This window comes from Rhinolophus sinicus, chromosome 8 (genome assembly GCF_057876585.1).
Source record: "Rhinolophus sinicus isolate RSI-liver-muscle chromosome 8, RSI-T2T, whole genome shotgun sequence".
In the NCBI taxonomy this organism is placed as follows: Eukaryota; Metazoa; Chordata; class Mammalia; order Chiroptera; family Rhinolophidae; genus Rhinolophus; species Rhinolophus sinicus.
Window position 1 is genome coordinate 38,328,731 of NC_142508.1, and position 23,032 is coordinate 38,351,762.

Genomic DNA, 23,032 nt, shown 5'->3' on the forward strand with positions numbered 1-23,032 from the left:
TGGATTTGTCCCAGAAAGTGTATTTGGATGGAACTAGAGTACACAGCAGGACACGTTGCAGTGTAAGGTAAGGCCAAAAAGGCGGGTGGGGCCTCCCACTGAGGCTGAGGGGCTGGAACCTGATCCTGGGGCGGGGTCGGCTCTGGGACCCTTCTGTGGTTGTGTGGGGAAGGGGCACGGGGCCAAGCTGTCCGGAAGGAGGCTGAAGCTGAGATGGCCAGAAGCCAGGGTCAGGGAGAGGAAGTGCTCCTGGTATCAGAGCTGATCAGCTTGGCTGAGGACTCTGCTGCCCCTCGATCCAGCCATGGCGAAGACACTGTCTTTGAGGCATCACTGGTCTCACAAAAGGCAGAGAAAGGTCTCGAGAACCACCCAAGCCCCATAAACCAACAGAAGCTGGGCCCAGAGCAGGAAGCAGGATTCCAGCAGCTGTCAGATGCAGGATGCTAGAATGGCCCCAGTCTGGGGCAGCGAAGCCAAACTGTCTAGGAAGGCAGGCACACAGCAGACCCTCTCAGGAGGCAGGGGGCTTTCCTAAGCTAGGCTGACCCTGTGAGCACCCGACGACATGAGAAGGCGGGTCCCTTGGAGGGGGACGGAAAGAAGGGACCACAGATTGGGAGGCTGTGGAAGTGGAGGCAGCAGATAAGGGGACTGGGTAGCAAGTGGGAAGTGCCACCTTGCCTCGCTTCCTCTAGGAAGTCACATGTGTTGTCCCCAGAGGAGGCTGATTGTGACACCTCACCCCCCTCCCTCCAGCTGCCGTTGGTAGGAACCCAGAGTGCCAGGGTCCCGGAGAATCACAAGTGCTGGGAATCCAGCTGAGGCAGCTTGGGAGGCTGTTCAGGATCCTTCTTTTCTGAAGCAGCCACATCCTTCTGGTCACCGGCTGGAGCTGGGACAGGAGCGTCATCTGGAAATAAAGGGAGGAAATGGTAGCACTAGACATTCGAGCCCCCTTCTCCCTCAGACCCAGAAGTCTAGGCCCCCATCTCCTCTTCCCTCAGACCCAGGAGTCCAGGCCCCCAGTTCCCTTCCTCCTCCCTGGCCCAGGGGTCAGCACCTGTGTTCGGGTGGAACTTGAGCTGTCCCTCAGGGCCAGCGGCTGGGTCATTGAGGCTTTGCTGCTGCTGTTTCCTCTGTTCCATTTGCAGAACGGCCTGCAGGGGGTAGGGGAGATTGCACAGGCAAGAGGGTACGATGCTGAGTCTCCACAACCTGCTAAGTGGTCACAGTCCTTTCTCTATGGGCCTCAGTTTTTCTCCCTCATAGACAGTTGAGTTTAATAACAAAGATCCAGTTCTCCCTCCCCTGTGGTATCTTGGATTGAACCTTGGGACAGGGAAGCTCACTGAACCCTTACCACGTCAACCCTTCTCTTTCTGCCTGGGCCTTTTCAGCCCTCTTCCTCTTACAATCCCCTGCCTTTATTCAACATGGCAACTGAAGAGCTGTCAAGGATGGGGACAATGTCTGCCCTTACTCAAGATGGTGGCCACCACCTTAGTATCTACCAATGATTAAGCATAGAGATCACAGGCCTTCCCAGCCTTTGGACACACAAAGACAAGGGCCACCAGGGACTCAGAAGATCGGCCCAGCTTCCCTGGCCAGTCACCTGCTGCAGCTCTCTCTTCTGGGCCTCCAGGCGGCCTTGGGAGCGCCCCAGAGCCTCTGTCTCCTGGTTGAGACGCTGGGCCTTGGCATTCAGCTCTGCCTCCCGGGCGGCCAGCTCCTCCTCGAAACGCCTCAGCTCATCCTCCGTGTAGGCAGGATGCATTTCCACTGTCTGCCAGGATGGGGACAAGGGGCATTAGCAGGTGACTCTAATCTTCGCCTACCCACATTGGAGAGAACTCTGCTAATGAAGGTTTAGAGAAGGCTGGGAGGCCTGGGCCATGTGTGTGAATGAAAGAGATCTGAGTGGGCGCCGGGGAGGGGGACAAAACCCAGAGAGGGGAGAACAGAGACGGTGTGTGTAGTGGGGAGGACAGAGACCCAAAAAGAGAGGAGGACAGCAACCCAGCGGGAGAGGTAGGCAAAGACCCAGAGAGTTAAGAAAAGTAGCCAGGAATCCTGGAAAAAGGGTTAGGGCTGGGAGAGAGACATATTCAGGACCCATGAAGTCTCCATGTCCTCACCTCCCAGCCTTCCCCGGTGTCTCCAAACTCCTTCCTCTGAGTGGATGCGAGGAACTCCTCCAGAGTCACGAGGCGGTCCTGGTTGGTGTCCACCTGGGGAGCCAGGTAAGAGTAAGCGACATAGCTGAGCCCCCCTGCACCCTGTTGCCCCGCCCATGGCTGGGCCCTCCTCACATTCTTCATCACGTGCTCTCGCATACGTAGACGCTCCTCCTCCATCTCCCGCATGTCATCTTCCTCATTCTTTGGGTCATACACCTTCTCCAGCTGCAAAGTCAAGCGAGAGTTAGGTCCAAGCAACCTCTTTCCTAGGCCACCACCTCCTTGCATACACCACCAGAGAACTTCAACTCCCATCAGTCCTTGGGGCACCCTACCACTTCTAGAAGCCTTTTTGCCCTAGGGGCTGCTGGGAGTTGTAGTTTTCCCTGAATTCACTTCCAGCAGTAACTAAGGTGACCACTAGGATCCCTGAGGGGACATGTGGCTGGTTTGGGCATCCCCTGCACCTATGGCTTCCAAGATGCTCACCTCTTTGGTGAAGAGGGCCTCCAGCTCCTGCTCATCCAGGACACCATCACTGTTGATATCTGAGGGGGAGACAACAAGGTATCTTGGGGGACTGAGGACAAGGTTGGTCAGTTCCCTGAGGGACCAGCTGGAGAAGGAATTTGGGCTGATGTGCGATCTGTTTTAGAGGACAAGTAACAATAGTAGCATGATGGCCTCCAGGCTTCAGTGCCATATAGACCCGTTACTAGGGACAGCCCATTCCCTACCAACCAGGGTCCCGAGAACGGAGTAGATGAAGGTGGGGTTTCACTGGGAACATTCTTGGGGCCACTGTCATGTAGGATGACTTGATCCCTAGCACCTAGTAATATGGGCACAGGATCAACCTCTTTGCCCAAGATCCAGGGGTTTCAGGGGCCTCTGCCTCACAGAGAACCAGGCCAGGACCAAATCCAATTGCCAGAGGAGCCTCTCCCTGAAAATCCAGCTGTACGGCCACACAGGCCATGCTCACTGTCTCTGCCTCCTCTGCTCACTCAGATCAGCACCCACACTAGTCCTGCTGAAGTGGCCAGAACCCCTGCCCTTGCAAAACTAGCTTAATTTTTAGCTGGCATCTAACTTGTTTTTTTTTTTTTTTTTTTTTTGTCAAAAGCCTTATTATTTTTAGTACATTAAGGCACTTATCTTTACAGCCCAGAATCCAGATTCACTCTGCCTGTGTGAATTATAGATGGCCCCATATGCAACACCCTTTCCCATGGAGACATACAGACATAAGTACTGGTCGAGCAGAGATTCCTAAAGAGTGAAGTATCAGTGATTGACATTCTACCCAACATAATATGGAGCCTTGATCCAAAGATTTGAGTCATGTCAGAATCCTCTAGGGTGAATCAAGCTTAAATACGAGATATACCAAATACATACACTAAGTACAATGGGCAAGAGGCAGGGCCAAGATCAGAGACACAGAACATGAGACTGATATTAGTTGGGGATAAGATCAAGTAGGTCTGGAATTATGACCCAAAAAAAAAATCTCTGATTGCTGAAATTTTTATGTATTTGTATTTTGGTCTTTTAGATTTTGGATGTATAATTACAGAATTGATTATAGAATCAAATAACTTGACATTCTGCTTATGGCTTCCAGAACATCATTCTCTCCTGTCCCCTTTCTCCTTTGCTGGTTTCCTCTTCCTCCTGACCTCTTCTTCCTTCCTCCCATACCCAAGGGCTCAAGCATGGGATCTCTTCTCTGTCTAACCTTCAAATCTGTCTAATATGTAGCCACTAGCCACATGGACTTTTTAAATTGATTAACATTAAATGACATTAAAATTTCAGTTTATCAGTCCTACTTACTACAAGTCAAGTGCTCAACAGTCGTATGTGGCTGGTGGCTGCCATACTGGATGGCACAGAACATTTTCCATCATCACAAAGAGAGTACTACTGGCCGGCACTTCCTTACATGGATTCCTCCAGTCCCTCAGCTTTCAATGCCACTCATCAGCTGCCTCCACGCCTGAATATCCAACTGCCTACTCTCCATCTCCATGTAAATGTCTAACAGACATCTCTAATTTAACATGAACAGACCCAGTTCCCAAGCTGCTCTGCCAAACACACTTGCTGTTTCCATTTCAGTTTTCTTGTTGTTCAGGCCAAATACCTTGGAGTCACCCTTGACCCTTCTGTTCCTTCATCATCCTCATCTAGTCCACCTGCAAATCTTATCAGCTTGAACTTCAAAGTGAATCCAGAATCCAAACACTCTTCCTTCCTTCTCATTGTCCAGCCACGAGCATCTCATGCTTTCTAACTAGGCCCCTCTGGCTTTGGCTTTTGCCCGTACAATCTGTCCTTAACACAGCACCCAGATGGATTCTGTCAACCCTTAAGGCACATGGTGTCAGTCCTCTGCTCAAAACCCTTTTGTGGTGTCCCATCACAGAATTAAATCCAAATGCCTTACCCCAGCTGTGACCTTTGATGGACCAAGTTCATTCTTCTCTGGGTGTGCTTACTATGCCCTCCTCCTAGAATGTTCTTCCCCCAAATATCCGCAAGGTGCAACCCCTCACTTCACTGAGGTCCCTGTTCAAAACAGGCCATCTCCCTAGAGCTAGGCTGTCCAATAAAGCACTCACTAGCCACATAGAACAGATTAATTTAAATTAATAAGTATCTTAATTTCCTTGACATGATACCACAAAAGGACAAATACTGTAGGATTTTACTTATATGAGCTAGCCAGAGTAGTCAAATCCATAGAGACAGAAACAAGAATGGAGCTCACCAGGGACTGGGGGGAGAGGCAATGGGAGTTGTTGAGCAATACGGAATTTCAGTTTCATAAAGATGAAAAGAGTTCTGGAAATCATTTGCACAATATTGTGAATGTACATAACGTACTGGGCTGCACACTTAAAAATAGCTCATATGGGAAATCTTATGTGTATTTTACCAGAATTATAAATCTTAAAAAAATTAGTAAAACAAACAAAAATTCAGTTCCTTAGTCGTAAGAGCCGTATTTCAAGTGCTGAAACAGCTGCATGGCTGGCTGTTGTACTGGACAGTACAGACAGAATATTTCTATCTGCATAGAAAGTTCTACTGGACAACGGCTGGTCTAGCAAAACCTTTCCTGATCAGGTTACTAAAAATTGTCTCTAGGCCCTTAATCCTCCTTTCCATGATACATGTCACTACCTCAGATTCTACTAGAGAACCTACTTCCTTTATTCTAAGATGTACACCCCCCATATTTTATCATCCTTGAAATCGAGAGGCATCTTATCATTGATGGTGTGCCAGTTTAATTAGTAGCATACATGTATGTAAAAATTCTAGTGTATCTTACACCTCACAGTCTCTTAGATTCACTGAAATATAGAATTGTCTGTTTGCCTGATCACTAGTTCTGTATGTGTGTGTGTGGGGCAACAACTTTGTTTTGTTCACAGCTGTATCCACAGGGTCTCCACAAAGTTTGGTCCTTAGAGGTCACTTAGTAAACATTTATTGAGCGAATTCTGTTAACAGGTTACAGCTTCTAGGTCAGGGTCTTGGGCACACCTAAGGGGGCCTGGCAAGTCCAGGCTATGTTTCCAGGTAGGAAAAGAATACAGGGGAATAGACTCTGAACCACTGCGGAGAAGGGGCTCCCTAAGAGGCCTGTTTCCTAGGGAGCAGCCTGCCCTCAGTGACAGGGCTCCCAGAGGGGACCAGGGCCTCTGAGAGGGGTCCCAGGCTTAGCCAAGACTGGTTTGCTCAGTTAGAGGATACTGGCCAGTTCTTAGAACCCAGGGGTCAGCTGTATCTCAGAAGAGGCCTACTTCTTCTATGGTAGAACCTAGCAATGTCGACCACCAGTAGAAATAGGCTCAGACCTTTTATCCGGCCTATGACCCACAGAGACGGGGAGACTCTCTTCTTAGCATTCAGGCCCCCAAAAGATCAGAGTCTCAGAATTCAGCCTGGGTCTTGGGACTCCCTCCCCACCTTACCATGCAGTATGAAGAAGGTCTTGGGGTTAAACCTGTTTGGGTCCAATCCATCCAGCTCTTCCCATACCTCCTTCAGCTGGGCTTGGCTGCCCTATAAAGGGGAGAGCCAGGGGCTCATGAGCAAGAAGTCCGGGTCCTACAGGATTAAGCTAGAGAATCCTTTACCCCCATCCCACAAATGTCATGCCCCTCAAGTAAGAAAACTACAACTCCCAGCAGCTCCTGGAGGCAGCTGGGTACATTGAAAGGGACTGTTTGCCTCAGGGTGTGCTGGGAGTTATAGTTTTTCAGCTACATTTTTATCTTGTGGAGCTTGGAGAGTTGGACATGATGGAGGTTGGCAGGAATGGGGGTCCTTACAGGCACATTGATTTTGGGGTGCTCTCGGTGCCGTCGCTGTTGCTCTTCCAGCTTCCTCTCTGCCTCTTTTCGCTGCTCCTCTCCTAGTGATTCCAGATAACGGCGTCTCTCGTGTTCCTTGAGCATCTCATAGCGTTTGAACTCTTCATGATGGGCTGCGTCGAACTGGGCAAGGTCCCGGGTGGCCTGGGGAAAGGCAGATAGTCACTCGCATCTCACCTCTATGTCCAACCCCTAATCCTAACCTCCAAATGCCCAGCCTTTGACTCCGACCTCCATTCTGTCCTGGGTCTCACGTCCTGATCTTATTTCTTGATTTCTATGACCCACTCTTGCCACACAACACAGCCTCTTCTCTTTGTTCAAGAGATTAGGATGATTACACCACAGCAACTTTAACCTCCCTCTTTGAAGTCACCCCAATCTCAGGATCTTGGAGGAATACTCGTAAGTAATAAGAACAACACATGAGATAGATCTAATATGAAAAGCAGCTGGGTGGTAAAGAACAGTCGGTCTCTAATTATTTTGCCCAGAATGCAAATCCAGGCTCTGCTGTGTGAACAAATCCTACGAACCGTGAGAGCTCAGGCAAGTTACTCAGCCTCTCTGTGCCTCAATTTCTGCCTCTGTAAGATGGAGATAACAATACTATACTGGGTTGAAAAGTGTCCCCCCCCAAAAAAAAATTCATGTCCATCCAGAACCTTAGAAAGTGACCTTATTTGGAAATAGGGTTTTGCAGATGTAATTAGGGTGGGTCCTACTGAATTAGGGTGGGCCTTAAATTCAACAACTGTTGTCTTTATAAAAAGGCTACAGAGAAGACCCAGAGAGATACGGGGAGAACACCATGTGACAATGGAGGCAGAGACTGGAGTGACATGTCTATAAGCCAAGGAATGTTGGAATCTCCAGAAGCTGGAAGAGGCAAGGAGCAGGATTTTCCCTATAGCCTCTGAAGAGAGCACAGCCCTTCCAAAACCTTGGTTTCAGCCCAATGGTACCGATTTTGGACTTCTGGTCTTTAGAACTGTGAGAGGATACATTCCTGTTGCGTTAAGCCACCAAGTCTGTGGCAATTTGTTGCAGCAGCCTCAGGAAACTAATACAGCCAGTAAGAACCTTCTTGTCTTCTGTCTTACAATGTAAGACAATAAATTCATGTTGTTTTAAGCTACTAAGTTTGTGGTTGTTATATGGCAGCAAAAGGAAACTAATATGCTGTTGTGGGGGGGAACAGATGGTACAACAGGGGTTCTCAACCTGGGGTGACTGTGGCCCATAGCGTACAACTGTCTATGTCTGAAGACATCTTTGGTTGTCACAACTGAGATTGTCACACTGTCATCTAGTGGACATAGGCCAGGGAAGCTGCTAGACATCCTGCAATGCAAAAACAGAGAATTATCCAGCCCCAAATGTCAAGAGGGCTGTGTTGGGAAACCCTGTTGGCAAGCAAAGAAGGCAGAAGCAAGGTGTCTAGTGAGGAAGTGGCTCTAAGAGATGATGGGAGTTGAGACCAGGATAATGACAGTGGGGTTGGAGAAAAGTGGACAGTTTCTGGAATGTTCTGGTAATAAGTGTAAAACATCTCTCAGGGTCTGAGCCAAGTGTCACGCATGGACTCAAATGGCTGCTGCCATTATCTTCATGGCCACTAGATGGAGCTTCAGTGGGCCAGAAAAGCAGGGCCCAGCTCAGGCTGAGGGGTGTGTGTGTTCTGTCCACTCAGAAGAGCTGTGAGCAGGGGAGAGGCAGGGAGGCCTGGGCTTCCCCTTCCATTCCCCTACACCACACTTGGCCTTTCCCGTTAGGTAGGGCTATAGATTCCATTTTTCAGATGAGGACTGTATTACTTCCAATGGTTACTATAACAAATTCTCATCAACTTGGTGGCCTAAAACAACACACGCTCCGGAGATTCTAGGGGAGAATCCATTTATTGCCTTTTCCAGCTTCTAGAGTTGCATTCCATTCTTGCCTTCTTTTTCCATCTTCAAAGCCAGCAGGCTTCAGTTGTCACATTGCCACCTTCCACTGTAGTCAAACCTCCCTCTGCCTCCCTCTTTCAAAAACTCTTGGGATGACATTTAGGGTTCACCTGGATAATCCAGGATCATCTCATCAACCCAAATCCTTAACCATGTCTGCAAAATCCCTTCGCCTTATAAGATCACATAGCCATAGGTTCCATGGATTAGGGTGTGGTATCTTTGGTGGGGGCCATTATCCTGCCTACCACAAGGGCACAGAAGGGACAGCCCTCACCCCAGGTCATATGAGAAGGACAAAGTCAGGGAGGGATTTGAAACCAGGTCTGAGTGGAGCCTTCCTACACCTCTGCTTTCCTGTAGAGACTCAAGGGAGGGTATTTAGATCCCTCAGGCTGCAGCTGCCGACCTCAGAGAACAGGGGTGAGCAGGGTCATATCTCAGGCTTTGTTCCCGTCTCCCCTTCCGCAAAGCTTCCCTCAGTCCTCTGCCTGTAGCCACCCTCTCCTCACGCTACCGTCTGGATCAGTAGCTCCAGGTCCCGGGCCTCAAATGTGTGCTGATTCTGAGGGTCCAGGTGTTCAAACTGCTTCAGGAGGCTCAAGTGATCCAACTGTACACCTAGATGAAGGGGAAGAGGGGGAAAAAAACCCCAACTCATAGAATGTCCTTTCTTGTAAAATCCCTATCCTGAGTCACATATGCTCTAAAGGAGGTCACAAAGGGCACTAGGGAAGGCCAGAGGACAGCCTGACTGAGCCTGGGGCAATCAGGGAAGGCTTCCTGGAGATGATGCCACAGCTTCCTGGAGATGATGCCACAACTGAGTCTCATGCTTCAAATAATAAGCACAATAACAACTAACAAATAACAAGTAGCACTTACTACTATATGCCAGGCCCTGCTCTAAACACATTAACTATATTAATGCATTTACTTTTCACAAGAATCTTACAACACAGATTCTATGGTAATCCCATAGAAAGGGAAATGAGGCTCAGAGAGGGGAAGTGCCTTATCTAGGTCACCATCTAGGAAGTGACAGTGAGGATTAGAACCAGCAGCTGGGCTCCAGAGCACATGTACTCAACCTGTTACAGGTTGAATTGTGGGCTCTGAAATTCATCTGTTGAAGTCCTAACCCCCAGGACCTCATAATGTGACCTTATTTGGAGAGAAACTTTTTATAGAGGTAATCAAGTTAAAATAAGGTCATTACGGTGGACCCAAATCCAATATGATTGGTGTCCTTAAAAAAAGGTTAAATTTGGACACAGAGGCTAGATGATGTGAAAAGACATGGCCTTTTATAAACCAAAGAGAGCGACCTAGAACACATCCTTCCCTCAGCCCTCAGAAGGAACCAACCCTGTCGACATTTTGATTTCAGACATCTGGCCTCCAGACCTGTGACAATAAATGCCTGTGGTTTAATCCATGCAGTTTGTCATACCTTGTTACCAGAGCCCTAGGAAACTATGCAACCTCCTCATACAGGAGTTTCCAAGTGGTCAGGAAAGGATAGGGCTTCCGGGTGGGAAGGGAGAGAGTGCACACACTGAAACGTCCACTCACTCACTGAACTCATGTTTCCCAAGGCTTCTCAGGGGCTCAGATGTGAATCAGGCCTGGGCTGGCCCTCCAGTGGCTCCTGGTCTAGTGTGGGTGAAAGACAGACACCCAGGTGGCTGGAATCCAGGTGCCCTGTGCTGCCGTGGAGGCAGCTGTCTGGCCTGGGTGAGCCCAGAGGAGGGACAAGTGCTCAGAAGACAGGCACATATTGAAATTCAAGATTCATTTTTTATGCCACAGATGCATGCTGAGCCCCTGCTCTGTGGCACTATGGCGACCGCAGGAACCAGATGGTGACAGAATCTGCTCCACAAAACACCCAGTCAAAAGATAGAGAACAAGTGACTAAGAGATGAACACGTGACGACAAAAGACTCAACAAATGGAGGCTCCTTCATGCAGGACGGTCAGGGCAGGACTCTCTGAGGAGGTGACATCTGAGCTGAAACAAAGCTTAGTCAGACCCAAGAATGTCCCAGGCAGAGGGAAGTGCAAAGGCAAAGGTCGTGAGGGGAGAAAGATGTGTTGTACTCCAGCATTTACTAAAAACACTAATGCAAGCGGGTCAGGCAAGATGGCGCACACGTGAGGATGGGGTGGGGCGGGGGTGCCAGGGCTCAGCCGGGCCTCCAGGCAGCAAGGAGGAAGGTAGACTTGATCCTGAGGGCACTGGGGAGCCATGGGTGGATTCTGAGCAGAGGCGGTACAGGACTTGAATTGGGTGTGTAGCAGTCTAACGGCCCCCAAGATGTCCACACCCTAATCCCTGGAACCTGTGAATATGTGACCTCATGTGGCCAAAGGGACTTTGCAGGTGTGCTTGAATTAAGGATCTTGAGATGGGGATATTGCCTGGGTGGTTCCTAAATTATGAGAAGGAGGCAGAGGGAGATGTGACGACAGTAGAAGGCAATATGACCACTGAAGAAAAATGCTACACTGCTGGCTTTGAAGATGAAGGAAGGGGCTACCAGCTAAGGACACATCACTAGAAGCTAGAAAGGGCAGAGACAGATGTTTCCCCGGAGCGTCCAGAAGGAACTAGCCCTGCCAACACTTTGATTCTGGCCCAGTGAGACTGACTGTGGACGTCTGACCCCCAAACTGTAAGGGAACTGTAAGAGAATAAATGTGTACGTAGTTGTTTTTTAATTTTTTATTTATTTTTTTAAGGAGCACGCAGCTCACAGCGGCCCATGTGGGGATCGAACCAGCAACCCTAGTGTTATCAGCACCACGCTCCAACCAACTGACCTAACTGGTCACCCCCAACTTTTTTTTTTTTTTTTTTAATAATACTAAGGTGAGTGTTCTGTTCTGTTCTGTTCTGTTCTGTTCTGTTCTGTTCTGTTCTGTTCTGTTCTGTTCTTTTAAGGAGGGCACAGCTCACAGTGGCCCATGCGGGGATCGAACTGGCAACCTTGGTGCTACCAGCACCATTCTCTAACCAACTGAGCTAACTGGCCACCTCTAAATGTATATTATTTTAAGCCACTAAGTTTGTGGTAATTTGTGACAGCGGCCACTAGAAATGAATACAGGTATTAACAGGATCCCACTGGTTGCTGTGTGGGAAATATAACAAATATGAGCAATAGATGGGTGGTGACAGTGGGGAAGCGACAGCAGTAATCCAGGCAGAACCCGAGTGGCAGCAGTGGATGTGGAGGGAAGAGGCCAGATTCTAGAGATACTTTGAGTTGCCAAAGGGACAAAGTTCAAGTCCATAGCACAGTGCCTGGGACATAATAAGCAGACAATAACCAGGAGATATTTTTCTCATTAGTGACAAGGGAACATCTACTGTATTTTGCCATGTATCAGGTGCACTTTCTTGCCCAAATTTGTGAGGGAAAAATAAGGAATGTCATTATACAGGGGTAGTACTAATTCCGTATCTATATAAATGTTTTTAATTCTTTTATTTATGCTTATGAGTTAAAAGTGTAACTCTAGAAATCAATAACTATATCCATACGCAAAATAATACCCTGGAATATGATAATCAGTTTTGTTGAACTTAGAACGAAGGTTCTTGGTCTTCTATGATGCATAAATTTTGTAAATTTGTTACCAGTACATAAAATTTCTTGTACCATAATATGTTAAAAAATAAGTGCTAAAATTCCTTTTTTAATATAAAAAACAAGTACGTAAATGTAAACAAATAAAAATTTGAATTAAAAAATTAAAACAAGGGCCGGGCTGGTGGCTCAGGCTGTTGGAGCTCCGTGCTCCTAACACCGAAGGCTGCCAGTTCAATTCCCACGTGGGCCAGTGGGCTCTCAACCACAATGTTGCTGGTTTGACTCCTCGACTCCCTCAAGGGATGGTAGGCTGCGCCCCCTGCTACTAACAATGGCAACTGGACCTGGAGCTGGGCTGCGCCCTCCACAACTACGATTGAAAGGACAACTTGATTTGGAAAAAAATCCTGTAAGTACACACTGTCCCCCAATAAAGTCCTGTTTCCCTTCCCTAACAAAATCTTAAAAAAAAAAAAAAAAAAAAAAAAAAAAAATTGAGCCGGCCCGGTGGCTCAGGCAGTTAGAGCTCCATGCTCCTAACTCCAAAGGCTGCCGGTTCGATTCCCACATGGGCCAGTGGGCTCTCAACCACAAGGTTGTCAGTTAAAGTCCTCGGGTCGCACAAGGGATGGTGGGCAGCGCCCCCTGCAACTAAGATTGAACATGGCACCTTGAGGTGAGCTGCCTCCGGATGGCTCAGTTGGTTGGAGTGCGGGCTCTCAACCACAAGTTGCCAGTTCAATTCCTGGAGTCCAGCAAGGGATGGTGGGCTGCGCCCCTTGCAACTAGTAATGGTAGCTGCACCTGGAGCCGAGCTGCGCCCTCCACAACTAAGACTGAAAGGACAACAACTTGAAGCTGAATGGCACCCTCCACAACTAAGATTGAAAGGACAACAACTTGACTTGGAAAAAATTCCTGGAAGTACACACTGTTCCCCACTAAAGTCCTGTTCCCCTTCCCCAATTAAAAAAAAAAAAAATTCTAAAAAGAAAAAAAGTTAAAACAAAAGACTTTTCCCTGAAAGTTTGGGCCAAAAATGTGGGTACGCATTATACATGGGAGCACATTATACACAGCAAAATATGGTAATTTACCAGAGATCAAACCAGACTCTGACACTGAAATAATTAAAACAGCACAGCAGAGAAGGCCAGAGACCATGCCTGTCTGGTCACCTTAGAGCTCCAGCACCCACCAATGCCTGGCACGCAGTAGGACTCACGACATGTTCGGTCCATGGATAAATAGAGTCAGATAGAAATAAAAAGAAATTGATCCCGTTGATCCTTAAAGTCATCCACTAAGGTGCAGGGTCCCCATCTGTAACATGGGAGCCTCATGGGGTGGTCAAGAGATAAAAGGAGAAGCTGGAGGTGATTCTCAATAAAGGGGGCATGTTCTTACACTTTGTGACAGGACAAAACATGCCCCAGCAGTACCAGAACATACCACAAAAAGACAATAAGTGGATCAAATATATGGTGATGGAAGGAGAACTGACTCTGGGTGGTGAGCACGCAATGGGATTTATAGATGATGTAATACAGGGTTGTACACCTGAAATCTATGTAATTTTACTAACAATTGTCACCCCAATAAATTTAAAAAATAAATTTAAAAAAAAAGAAAGACAATAAGTAAACAGCACAGTCCACAGTAGTCAAAGCATGCCAACAACCCAGATGTCCATCAACTGATGAATAGATAAACCAAATGTGGTAGATGCATACAATGCAATATTACTTGGCCCTAAAAGGGATGATGCGCTGATGCATGCTACAACATGGATGAACCTTAAAAACATTATGTGAAGTGAAAGAAGCTTGACAAAAAGGTCACATATTGTATGATTTCATTTATATGAAATGTCCAGAATAGGTAATCTATAGAGACAGGAAGTATGTTAGTGGTTGTCAGGATTGGAGTGGGGGAATAAGGGAGTGATAGCTAAAGGACACGAAGTTTCCTTTTGGGGTGTTGCCTACTCTCAAATTGACTTTGGTGATGGTCCCTCAGACCCGTGAATCTACTAAAACCCATTGAATTACACACTTTAAATGGGTAAATTGTATGGTATATGCATTATATCTCAATAAAGCTATTAAGAAACAGCATGGCCCTGACACACACTTCGACAAATCATATCTTGGAATGTTAGAAATAGGATGGGATCTTGGAATCTAAACTTGCCCAAACTTTTCTCTTCCAGACACAGTTTTTTTTTTTCTTTTTTAGCCAAGTAATTAGACAACACATATAGCCTCAGATATGAATGACAGCAAATTAAAATCATTCTAGCACGGGAGATAGAGACTAAGGAAGGAAAAAAAAATACACTGGAACCTGTTAAACTTCTTGACTTTCATCACTGTACTGTGGTTACGTAGGCAAATGTTGTTCTGAGGAAAATCACACTGAAATATTAAGGCAGGCGTAAAGGGACATGGTGTCTGCAAGGAACTCACAAATGTGAATGAAAAGTAAATGGAGAAAAGCTTGAAAACTGGAAAATCTGGGTTAAGGGTATTTGAGAGTTTTTTGGAGCTATTCTTGCAACTTGTTTGTAACTTTGAAGTTACATCAAATTTTGAATCACAGGGCGACTGGTTGGCTCAGTTGGTTAAGAGCGCAGTGCTCATAACACCCAGTTTGAGGTTCGATTTTCACATGGGCCAGTGAGCTGCGCCTTCCACAACTAGACTGAAAACAATGACTTGACTTGGAGCTGAAGGGTCCTGGAAAAACACACCGTTCCCCAATATTCCCCAGTAAAAATTTAAAAAAAATTTTTTTTTAAATGACAATCATGATTTTTAAAAATAAAAATAAAAAACCCAAACAGAAAAAACTAACCAACCAACAATAGTTATTGTTCTGGGAAGAAAATTCAATCAACCGTCCATGTACATTTTGCAGTGGGGGTAGAGTGAGGCCCCAGGAGGCCCCACATGCCTAGTATGGTATCACCCGGAGGCCCAGGAGGGAGGCTGCCCCTACCCCACCTGACCCATCTGCCCCACCCCTGCTTACTGGGCTCCTGCTCTGCATCCATCTTGGCCTTGAGCAGCATCCGAAGCCGGGACACCTCCTGCCGCTTGAGCTCGTCCAACTTGGTACGGACATGATGGCTGACAAAGTCCAACTCCCGGCTCAGCTTCCCGCTCTGCCCAGAGAGTGAGGGGGCTGGTCAGGCTGAGACCTGGGAAGGGGCATGCTGGGCAGGCTCATCCTTTCTCTGCCCTCTCTGGAACCTTCTATAAGCTTTATGATGTCTCCTAGGGCTCCCCAGAACCCATGAGACAAGGTCCCAGCCCTTCAACCTGGCATTGAGGCCCTGCCCACCTCTGCAGTCCTATCTCCCGCCACTTATCAAATCACACTCTTGGTTCCAGCATCACTAACTAGGTATAAGCCCCATGCTCAAGGCTCTTTCCCACCTCAGGCCTTTGCACATACCGGTCCTTGTACCTGGGAAGCTCTCCCACCACTGCTTTTCGAGCCTAACCAGATCCTCACTATCCTTCAGAATTCAAAGCAGATGGTACCTCTCTTGGGAAGAATTCCCCCAATAACCCCTTTGGCCCCACCACACACACACACACACACACACATGCACACACACACACACATAAACTCTGTGCAGAGCAGGGTGTCTTTTCTGAGCTACCTTTATTATCACTTTGAATTATGTCTCAATCAGAAGTCCCCTAAGTCTCCCCAATGCCCCCAGGGCAGAATTCCTGGGCCTGGCACTCAAGACCCTGTACTCACCCACCCCTCCAACCCCATCTCCCCTGTCTTTATGTCAGTTATAAGGAGCTGCCAGCAGACAGCTGAAGGTACCAAAATGCTCCATTTGCACATAGTTCCTACTGTCTGAAATGTCACTCTCCCGCCCCCTTACACTTCAACGTCTATACCACGAACATTCCCACTCAGAGTCAAACCTCACTCAGGGATGTCCTTTCCCTAGAAGCACTCTCTCACTTGTCGGACTGGACTGAGCCCCTCTCTGGGGCTTCCCCAGAGCCCTCTGCTATCTCTGTTACGGCTCAGATCGTTTTCTAAAACTCAAGACTCACATAGGTCTCTTGAGCCCTGGGGGTCCATAGCCCTGGGGCCTCTCCTGGACCCAGGTGTTTGGAAAACTTGGGGTGACTCTTCCAGAGGGGAAATTCCAAGAGGCACCAGAACAGGGAGGGGGGTTTGTGTAGGGTGGGGAGGAGAAGCAGGGCAGGGACCTGAGGCGGGCTGCCCTGACTCCTCCCAGGGAACCTCCCAGCATCATTTCTGAGGGATGCTGCCTGGGGAATGGGATGGGGTGGGGTGTGGGTTTGGAGATCAGCCAGTCAAGGGGGGGAGATCCAAGCACACAGGAAGGACAAACATTGCTACAAGGGCCTCAGTGTTCTGTTCTGCAAAACGGGGAAAACCAGGGCTCCTCTGGAGGTGATTTCTCTCATACAGAAAGCACTGCGCTGAGCATTCAGTGAACCAGTACTCACACGCACTTACTAAGGAAGGACTGCTACTGAGCTGGTCTAAGCCCTCTATACATCTAACCTGGGATAATCCTAATCTGAACCCCAGGAGACAGCTTCTATCATACCCCCTTTTACAGATGGGGAAACTGAGGCATGGCAGGTGGCGGTCACGTGGCTGGTAAGTGGTAGAGCTGAGGCTGGCAGCCTGTGCTATCCACTTCTGTGCTTAACCACACATTCTGTGTTCCCCAGGTCCCTTCCCAGTTGTGTGGCCCCGAGAAGCAATTTCTCCGGAGGTTGTTTTGTGAGGGCTGGAGCCACATGGCCCTTTTACGGAACCCATTTCTTCCCGAACTCTGCCCTCTGAGCAAGCGTCCCCTCCCACTGCTTGCACCCAGACACACCTTGATGTCCTCAGCATTGGCAGCCTGCAACTTCTCTCGAAAGTGCCCATCAGTCTCCAGCACGTTGATGACCTCCTGGAGGTACCGGTGGTAGTACAAGCCTGTGTCCTGTGGTGACAAGGACAAACATAGTGGTTCCAGCTGCCACCCTAATCCTTCCCTGCAGATGGGACCCAGGTCTCACTCTCCTGGGTGTCTGCTGAGAGACTCAAGACACTCCTCCTTTCCGTAGAGCAGGAGACCTGCCCCGTGGACAAAGGCTCTGGAACTAGCAGCTCCTGGTTCCAATCCCCTCTGCTCTGTAACCCCATGCAACCTGCCTGACCTCCGGGCCACAGCTCCTATTTCTCCCCGGGTCTGTAGTAGAGATGAAATGAAAATCACATGGGTAAACACCCAGCTCAACACCGCCCACAGAGTGGGTGCTTACAGACACCCTTGTTGGCAAGCAGTGAAATAGTCATTCATTCATTCATTCAACAAGCATGCTCTGAGACCCCTACCATGCCAGGCACCATAGGGGGATACAGCAAGTGAGACAAAAATATCCCTGGGTTCCTGGTTGTAGCTTTGCCATGCATTGGCACTTTCTTCTTCCTGGGCCTCATTCTTCCTAGTTGTAAAATAGGCCATTAAATTCCCTATAGAGCTGTGCTGAAAAGTAAATGAGATAAATGGCCTGGCACGATGATAAGGATACAGAAGATGCTCAATCTACTATAGCTCTCACTACATAAATTGAGGAGCACACAGTAGGTGCTTAATAAATGGTAATGGATCACTCAGCTATGCCACTGTGGGAGAACTAATTTCCTACAGCTGATGAAACAAAGTATCACAAACTAAGTGGATTAGAGCAACACAAATTTCTTCTCAGAGTTTTGGAAGTCAGAAGTCCAAAATGGGTTGGCAGCGCTCAGTTCATCCTGAAGGTTCTAAGGGACAGTCAATTTCCTTGTCTCTTCCAGCTCCTACAGGCTGCCTGCATTCCTTGGCTCATGGCCCTGCAACACTCTGATATCTTCATATATCATCAAATTACCTCTGACTCTGACCTTCCTGCCTCTCTCTTATAGGGGTCCCCGTGGATGAGCCAGGATTTCTCCATCTCAAGACCCTTAACTCAGTCACATCTATCAACACTCTTTTGCCACATAAGGTAATCTATTCACAGGTCCCAGGGATTAGGGCATGGACAACTTTGGGGACTGTTATTCAGCCAAAAGTGCTAGAATCCCAAATCTGCTAATTACTAGCTACGTGACCTTGTTAGGACTGGTAAGATGCCTAGCTAAATTTAAATGTCAGATAAACTATGAATTCCTTTTAGTATATTGCATGGGGTGTACTGACATTAATAATTATTCATTGTTAATCTGCAATTCAAATTTAACTGGGTGTCCTGTGTTTTTATTTTTTAAACCTGGCAACCTTAGCCCTTAGGCAAGTTACTCAACCTTTCCGTGCCTTGGTTTCCTTATCTGTAAAGTAAGGTTAATGTATACCCACCTCATAGGAGTGTTGTGAGAAGTTAATGTCTTTAAATATTTAACACAGAGCCTGGTGCTTAGAAGGAGCTGTTATTATGATTGCTGTTGTTGTAATTGATGTTTATAACATCATTCTGTGCTTTTCATTAGCCTTGGAATAAACAAATTCTCTATCATGGCCCACAAGGCCCTGCGTGATCTGCCTCATCCCCTCTCTGACTTCATTTCCGTCTTGCTCCATCTGCTCCAGTCACAATGGCTTCCTCCAAGTCCCTCTACTCACACTGCTCTCCCCCTCCACAGAACATTTGCTCAGGCTGTTCCCTCTATCTGGAATGGTTCTTCCCTGAACTTAAGATCTCAGCTCAAATAAGCCTTCCTCCCTGACCATCACTCCTGGTCTCCATTCTCAGGGGTCCTACCTTTTCTCTTCCCAGTGAGCTAGGCTGGTCTGTAAGGGTATGGTGCTTGTGTTAGCACCATGCTTAGCTCATAGAAAATGCTTAAGAAATGTGTAGGATGAATGAAGGATAAAAGGACTCAAAGGTGCCCTTCCACGTCTGCAAAGATTTCACCAGGCAGAGGCCTACCTAACTCAATGGGTGTGGACCTGGCACACAGGAGCATGGAATCTGTTCCAGAGATTAGTGACGAGCTCCAGAGATAGGGACGTGCTCATTCCTAGTGGGAGATGCAGCAGGATTTAGGCCATATATCAGGGCTTTGGCCTTGAGGATCTTTCAAGTTTCAAATCCGCTAAGACCAAAGTTTTCATAGCGTTGGATAAACACGTGTTGGAATTTAAAAATGAGCAGTTCACATGCTCGTCCATAATTTAAACTACAACTCCCACGAGCTTCATGGAGTGAGAACAGCCCAATTAGCCAACAACACACAACACCTGCTCAAGGTGCTACTGGGAAACGTAGTTCTTTTTTTCTGATTCCCTCATGAGGGGAGGGGTCCTAAAAAACAGGTTTAGGTCTGTGTGTGTGTGTGTGGGGGGGGGGGGTTGATGCCGATTTTTCATTTAAAATCTGACCTGAATTCTCACACCCAGAGTCAGGGACTTAGAAATCTGTCCCCTCCGCTTCTCCCTCCCACCTCCACCCCCCAGTTTTTCACCACGTCAAAGCCCTGGGACTGCAAAGAATAGCAGGCAAAGTCCAACCCGTATCCGTGGGGGGAGTATCCACCCAGGGGCCACGGGGATCCGCGGGAATTGTAGTACCACTGCAAACACCTGGCTGGAGAGCAGGGCAGGGCCACTCACGGGGCTCTCGGTCGCGGGGCTCTCCTCCTTGGACGGCCCCCGCTCCAGGGGTACGGTCAGAACAGCGCGAAGCAGCAGCAGCGGTGGCAAGAGGAGGAGGGCTGCAGTGGGCCCAGAGGGAGGCATGGCGGCGTGATCTGTAGGGGCGGAGAGATGAATAATATCTGTCCCAAGCCTCCTCCTTCCGTGGCCCTAGGAGACGGGCCCCCAGCACCGTATATCCCCCCTCTTACCAAGAGTCAAGATTCAAAGCGTCTAGTTTCCCGAGACTCATAATTCCCAGCCTCCAGCCTGTCCTTTCTTAGACCCAGGAGTCCTGGCTCCCTGCACCCTCTCCGCTCAGACTGAGGAATCCGGGATCTCAAAATCAAGCCCCTCTGTCCCAGACCCAAAGGTCCAGGCCCCCAGGCCCCTTTTATCCTAGGACCTAAAGGTGCTGGTGCCCAGATCGTCCTCCTCCGGGAAGCAGTCTTCCAGCCCTCTGGTCCCCCCTTCTTCCCAAGACCCAAGAGTCTAGAAAACCTCAGACCCTCACCTCTCCTTCCCCGCAGAGGGCGTTTTGCTGGGCTAGGACCTCCGCAGCGTTCTTAGGTGATTGCCCCTAGGTCACGCCCACTTTCCAAAGAGGACCCGCCCTAGAAGCCTGATTGGTCCACGCTGGCTCCCGGTCCCTAGGTTTTTGCCTAGTGGCCCCGCCCCTTGTCGAAGTCGCTCGCCTTTTCTCGAAAGACTTTCCTTCTTTCTCGGAAGCCCAATCTCTTAACGACACATTTCCTGCCTTTTAGGCAAAAGGGGAAGCGGAAACTTAGAACTCCCTGTAAACCCGGGGGAAAAATGCGTCAACTTCCGCGGCATCTTGGCGCTTAGCCTAATGGGAGTTGTAGTTTTCCCAGTTACTTTCGCCCCAAGAAGTGGCTCCGAGTTACAGATGAATAGCAACTGTCATAGATCACCTTATAAGTTTTTTTATATAAGTAAGAGTAGTAAGAGCGAGACTACACTACGGCTTGTCTGAGGTCCCTTTAAGGAACACTTGCATCCCCTTCCAATTTAGAACCCCTGCAACAGGGTAGCCCGGCTGCAGCAGAAGTCAGGGGTCATTGCTTTATCGGAAGTAGAGCGCGAGGGAACAGAAGAAGGGAGATCCTGTGCAGCCCTCTTTCTTCCTCCACTTACTTCCCAGAGACCCAGAGATTACGTCCCCAGCTCCCAAAGAGAAGGTCAGGTATATTTAGAAGTTGGCCAGAGAGGCAAGGAAGGCACTGAGGCGTGAACCTGAAAAGGCTCTCCAGGCAGGAGAGGAGGAGAGAGAGTCTTCAGGATCCCAGGCAGGTGGGTGTTGGTGGTCTGGGAGTCGGGTGTTTGGGGTCCAGAGTCCTGAGTTCCCATGCCTGGATGTAAGAAAGAGTTAGGTATTTGGGGGAGAGAGAACTGGACTCCTGGGCCCCTGAAAGTGATGAAAGCTGGAAACAGGCTGCTGGGTCCCTGGACAGGAGGAGGTACTGGAATTCAGGCTGCCTGGGTCCATGAAGAAATTTAAAGCTTAAGATCAGGTGTTGGAGGGCAGAGTCCATTTGTATGTTGGATCTGGGTCCTGACTCCTCATTCTTGCTTCTCCAGAATGTCTCAGGAGAATGACACATGGAAGAAAGAGTGAGTGGGGAAACAGGATGGGCAGGGGTGGAGATGGGAGTACAAGGGGGAACCTGAAGTTTGATTATGCCTCCACACACTCGGGTCTGGCCTTATAATGGTGTTTGCCAGTTCAGCACCATCAGTCTCACAGGAAAGGTCTGAGAGCCTGGACTTCTGGGTCCTACCTAAAGGGAGTGAGTTTCAGATGAAGGCTCATGTGTCTAAAAGAAGAGGGCTTGGGGGCTTGGACTCCCAAGTCCTGAGACAGGAGGGCCCTACTATCTGTGACTCCTAGGTTCTAAACAAGCCAGTGCTTGGAGATAGAGCTTCAGAACTGGGGGGAGCCTGCTCAGGTTCTACCCCTTCTGTGACCTCACAAGTCCTCAGAATCTTACATTGGGAGGGGAGGAAAGGGGTCTTGGGCAACGCGGGGGGTCGGGGGGTGCCCTGCTTGCTGTCGCCATAGCCTGCATCTCTCTCAGGATCCTGGGGGATGAGATCGCTGCCATAAGACTTCAGAAGCTGGAACAGCAGGTACTATACCCAGGAATCCTGCCACCCACGCTGTGCTATCTTCCATAGATCCCCAGAAGCCCCATCCCCAGGACTTTCCCTGGGACTCCTGGCCCTGGTTGGTTCTCTTGGAGCCTCAAGTTCTGCAATTGGATAATGATGAAATAGGAATTCAGGATCCTAGAGAAGCAAACCTTGGTGATGAGACTCCAGAAATTCTAAGGAACAAGAGCCCTGGGAGCGCAGGTCCTGGGGGACGAGGGGATTGAGTGTCAGGACTACTGGACGTTTAGAAGGAGGAGCTGAGGAACTGAGGGCCTGCACTCCAGGAATTCGCCCATCGATGCAGGCCTTCCCTTGCCCTAGGCCCCTTTTCACCCCAGTGTCCCACAGGATTCCTGGGCCCCACACACCCCTTTCCCATAGCGGCGGCTGTTCGAGAAGAAGCAGCGACGAAAGCGCCAAGAGCCCCTCATGGTTCAGGCTAATCCTGACGCTCCCTTTCGGTCCCGCCGCCGCGGTCGGCGGGAGGAGTGCCTTGCGAGTGACAGCGGTGAGGAAATGTTCCTAGGGTCCGGCAGGATAGTGGGCCTGGAGTGAGAGGGTCTTGGGAAGCCCGGGGGCGGGGTCATTGGAATGCGGGGCGGGGTCTACACGACTCAGAGGGAGGAGCCTGGCAGAGCGGGGGAGCTGAGATGTGGTGGAGCACTCCGGCAGAACCCTGAAAAGTCCGAGTACACAAACTGTGGTGTCCCCAGGGAGAGCCCGGGTGCACGGCAAGATGCAACTAGAGGGTGGGGCACAGGAGAATCCCGTGATTGGGCTTGTTAGAGCTCTTGATCGGAGCTTGCGAGAGCCGAGGACCGCCCAACGAGAGTGGGGGCGGGGTCTAGGGCGTACTGGGGCGAGGCCTGGTGGACCCGGGAGGCGGGGCCTGGAAAAACAGTGGATGCAGTTCCGAGGAACCCCAGGGTTGAAATTGGCAAAGCCAGGGGGATCCGGGCCTAGGTCATTTAGAGACCAGGTCCTGGATACTGGCTGGGATTGTTGATGCTCGGAGTCTTCAACAACTTAGCTGTAGAGCTGTGCTTGTTTGAGCCTTAGA

The 23,032-nt window shown here is 49.0% G+C and overlaps 2 protein-coding genes across 7 annotated transcripts in view; one reads left to right on the forward strand and one right to left on the reverse strand.

Moving 5' to 3' along the window:
* On the reverse strand, positions 1-20,548 carry NUCB1 (nucleobindin 1). Of its 6 annotated transcripts, none has more exons than XM_019741639.3 (13): positions 20,315-20,548; positions 19,780-19,916; positions 17,017-17,124; positions 15,159-15,291; positions 9,044-9,147; positions 6,533-6,718; positions 6,173-6,263; positions 2,673-2,731; positions 2,316-2,408; positions 2,142-2,234; positions 1,619-1,789; positions 1,064-1,160; positions 1-913 (listed from the first exon to the last, which is right to left on the reverse strand). In XM_019741639.3, exons 2-13 carry the CDS (start codon positions 19,903-19,905, stop codon positions 801-803), a joined length of 1,374 nt encoding a protein of 457 aa, XP_019597198.2. In that variant the 5' UTR covers positions 19,906-19,916; positions 20,315-20,548; the 3' UTR covers positions 1-800. The 6 variants fall into 6 exon arrangements, with proteins under 6 accessions (XP_019597198.2, XP_074172229.1, XP_019597195.2 ...); XM_074316128.2 differs by having other exon boundaries at positions 19,750-19,916; positions 20,315-20,477; XM_019741636.3 differs by having other exon boundaries at positions 19,738-19,916; positions 20,315-20,477.
* The window catches only part of TULP2 (TUB like protein 2), a 7,738-nt gene continuing 5,240 nt past the window's right edge, over positions 20,535-23,032 (forward strand). The window contains exons 1-4 of the mRNA XM_019741432.3: positions 20,535-21,111; positions 21,400-21,432; positions 21,897-21,948; positions 22,354-22,480. Coding sequence (XP_019596991.3) covers positions 21,401-21,432; positions 21,897-21,948; positions 22,354-22,480 — 211 coding nt within the window. The 5' untranslated portion in view covers positions 20,535-21,111; position 21,400. The remainder of the gene's footprint in view (positions 21,112-21,399; positions 21,433-21,896; positions 21,949-22,353; positions 22,481-23,032) is intronic.